This window comes from Echinops telfairi, unplaced genomic scaffold (assembly GCF_000313985.2).
Source record: "Echinops telfairi isolate 266 unplaced genomic scaffold, ASM31398v2 ScPeMD7_7465;HRSCAF=8503, whole genome shotgun sequence".
In the NCBI taxonomy this organism is placed as follows: domain Eukaryota; kingdom Metazoa; phylum Chordata; class Mammalia; order Afrosoricida; family Tenrecidae; genus Echinops; species Echinops telfairi.
The window spans coordinates 10,054,144-10,057,335 of NW_022111365.1; the positions used below are offsets into that span (position 1 = coordinate 10,054,144).

Sequence of the window (3,192 nt, forward strand, 5' to 3'; positions counted from 1 at the left end):
CAGGGTGAAAAGAGGTATAGTGTTTCTAGGGGGCAAATTTGTTGGGAGCACAAGTCAGTTTGATTATGGCAGAACTTCCAGACTAAGACAAACTAGGAAGAAAAGTCTGGCTGACTACTTTCAAAAATTAGTCAAAGAAAACTTCAAGGATCATTACAAAACATTGACTCCATTGCTTTGGACCTAAAATCAGGAAGGATCAAGCACTGAAGGAGAGTAACACGATTGGTGAAGCAGAACACTGAGAGTGAGGGAGACGCTTAGTGAGATGAATTGGCACAACAGCTATAGCTGTGTATCTAAACGTGCTCTTACTGGAAGATCAGGCAGCACTTTATTCTGTTGGACATAGGTGGCCATGAGCGAAAAACACAAGGTAAAAAATGCAAGTTGCCCTCTCCGAATGAATGTTAGTTCCTCTGCTTTTACCTGCCCTGAACTACGGAATTATGTTCACATGTCCACTCTTTGTGCCACAGTTCTTGGGTCCTAGCTTACACACAGAAGGTGTATCCCATCACAACTTACTGAAGTCAGTGTTTCCAGAGATGGGGCCTGGAAATCAGTGTTTTAAAAAGGCTCTCCAGTGATTCTTACAGGCAGCAGGGTGCAAAACATTGCACCTGTGCATTTTCCCCTCAGGCTTGGGAACAGTGACATCACTAGGGCTGGTGTCATCCAGTGCAGTAACTCATGGTGACAAACTCTTCTCCCCCCGACGTTCTTGCAGACCAAACCATACAGCATCATCAGTAGACATGTTTATTATCAAGTTTAATCATAGAACAGTATGGACTGTATAGCTGTAAATAACCTAAATGTAACGTTTCATAGATTACGTGAATACTAACAGCAAAATTGTTCTGCAAAATGTTTCTACATCAAATTCAAACATTATTAGTCGCATTATTAGCACCTGAGTGACAGTCCTTTAAAGTTTTTCCTCTTTACTTTTAACTATTCTTTCATTAAAATTTTAATGACATATGATCACAAATACTAATTATTATAGCTAAAATACCAGAAAATCTTACAAAATCAGTGACAATAAAATCATGGGCAGCAACAAAACCTAGCGTGTGCTTGTAGCATGGGGTAACTAAGCCATGAGACTCAAACTATTGTAATAATGATAGATTTGACTGGAGCAGATTAGAAGTCCAAAAGTAAACTATCATAGATTAGGTATATTGGTACATCTAAACCCAACTTTTAAAGAATGTTTTGTTGTTATAACTAACTATAAGGATATTTTTATTAAAAATGATAAATTTCTGCTGAAACAGTACATAAACATTTTATAGTTATTTTAGTGTCACTCCTTCAACAGTGTCACATTTTATGATCCATACCACCTGCACCCCACAAATGATGCCACTATTACAGGACTGCCTAAATTATTACCAACTATTCATTTCTAGGCATTCAGATAAATATCAGAAAAATCAAGTTGCCATCTACATACCTTCAGTTTTCTCAACTTCTTTAAATCTCTGGATGAATTTCAGCTTCCTTTCCTTAGTTTGAGCTCCCATGGGCTGTGAAAGGTCCCGGAAAGTCTTGGGGTTTGTCAAGTTCAATGTCTAGAAGGCATATATACAGTTGAGTTAACTCCCCCCAGACCCTTGTGGGATCCCGAGAGAATCTGGGAGCCACGCTGTTTAGTTTTATAGTTCTCTTTATTGGTTTCCTGTCATTTGGCCTGACCCTCTCTGGTGATTAGCAAGCATTCGGGGGTTTTATGCTCGTGGAGTCACTGATCCACAAAGACTTAATAGGGGAGAGATGGAAAATAAGAGGAGGGAAAGATTGAGTTCACACTGAACCTGTTCCAATTTGACCCTATTCAGAAAATCTTCTCTAGCTACTGGAAAGAGATTTTTTTAAAGACTCCCTGTTGTCTATAAGGCATTTCTCTGCTATCCAAACACAGAAATTTTCTTTAATTGTTCTAGCTGCTTGCTTAGAACATGGCTGATCTAAGTAGAAAGTTAGGAGGGACTCTTGGGGAAGAATGTGAGAGGCTCACCCTCATTTCTGAAGGTGTGCTCCTTTCCAAGCAATGCAGAGACTGCTCTCCTCTCCATCTGTCTGAGAGATGCAGGCAGTAGAGAAACGATGACTTCTCATGGGCAGGTCTACTCAGAGATATTTTCTTTGAGCAGATATTATCTGTATTTTAGCAGAGGAGCTGCTTGATCCTCTAGCCTTTGTATTTCTTTATAGAAGGAAGCATTCCTTTATAACCTTCATTAACATCAGCCATTGCAAGTTCCATGGAGCACAGGTCTACTCTGACACACATGAAGGCACCATGATTGGGAGTCTACTTGGTAGCAACTGCTGTTTTGCTTCACCAGCAGATGTCCTACCTCAGTTCTAATGGGAGAAAGTGTGGTGTGCCACATTTCAGAAGCCTTCAGAGACCAGGCTGGTACAAAAATTAAACAGGCCCACAAGTGACAGGGACACCGAGATTTTACCAGGGAAAAATCAGGACTATTCATAGTGGCCATATCTCTTAATATCTCAAAAAAACGAAATCTCCCTACTTTTTAAATCATTTTATTAGGGGCTCATACAACTTTTATCACAATCCATACACACATCAATTGTGTAAAGCGCATTTGTACATTCATTGTCCTCATCATTCTCAAAACATTTTCTCTCCACTTAAATCCCCGGCATCAGGTCCTCATTTTTCCCCTCCGTCCCTGCTCCCCACTCCCTCATGAGCCCTTGATAGTTTATAAATTGTTTTTTTGTCATATCTTGCCCTGTCCGTCCCCCAGGAGATGCTATTCTTTCTGACAACCAGCACCATCTAATTTCTTCACCACATTTTTCTATAGCATCCATATCCTCCAACTCACAGACTCTTGGGGAGATGGTGCTTTGATTTTCTAATTTAAGGGATAGGTATAACACTTAAGAATATAGATAATTCTACTACCATCCCTTGCACCTTGAGCCTGCCTCTCTGCGGTAAAGGACAGGCTAGGTGAGTGACACTCCAGGGTGAAAAGAGGTATAGTGTTTCTAGGGGGCAAATTTGTTGGGAGCACAAGTCAGTTTGATTATGGCAGAACTTCCAGACTAAGACAAACTAGGAAGAAAAGTCTGGCTGACTACTTTCAAAAATTAGTCAAAGAAAACTTCAAGGATCATTACAAAACATTGACTCCATTGCTT

General features: G+C 40.1%; 1 protein-coding gene across 1 annotated transcript in view; it reads right to left on the bottom strand.

Annotated features, from left to right (window-relative positions):
• The window catches only part of WDFY4 (WDFY family member 4), a 404,997-nt gene that overhangs the window by 44,424 nt on the left and 357,381 nt on the right, over positions 1–3,192 (bottom strand). The window contains exon 49 of the mRNA XM_004716253.2: positions 1,466–1,583. Within this exon, the coding sequence (XP_004716310.1) occupies positions 1,466–1,583 (118 nt within the window). The remainder of the gene's footprint in view (positions 1–1,465; positions 1,584–3,192) is intronic.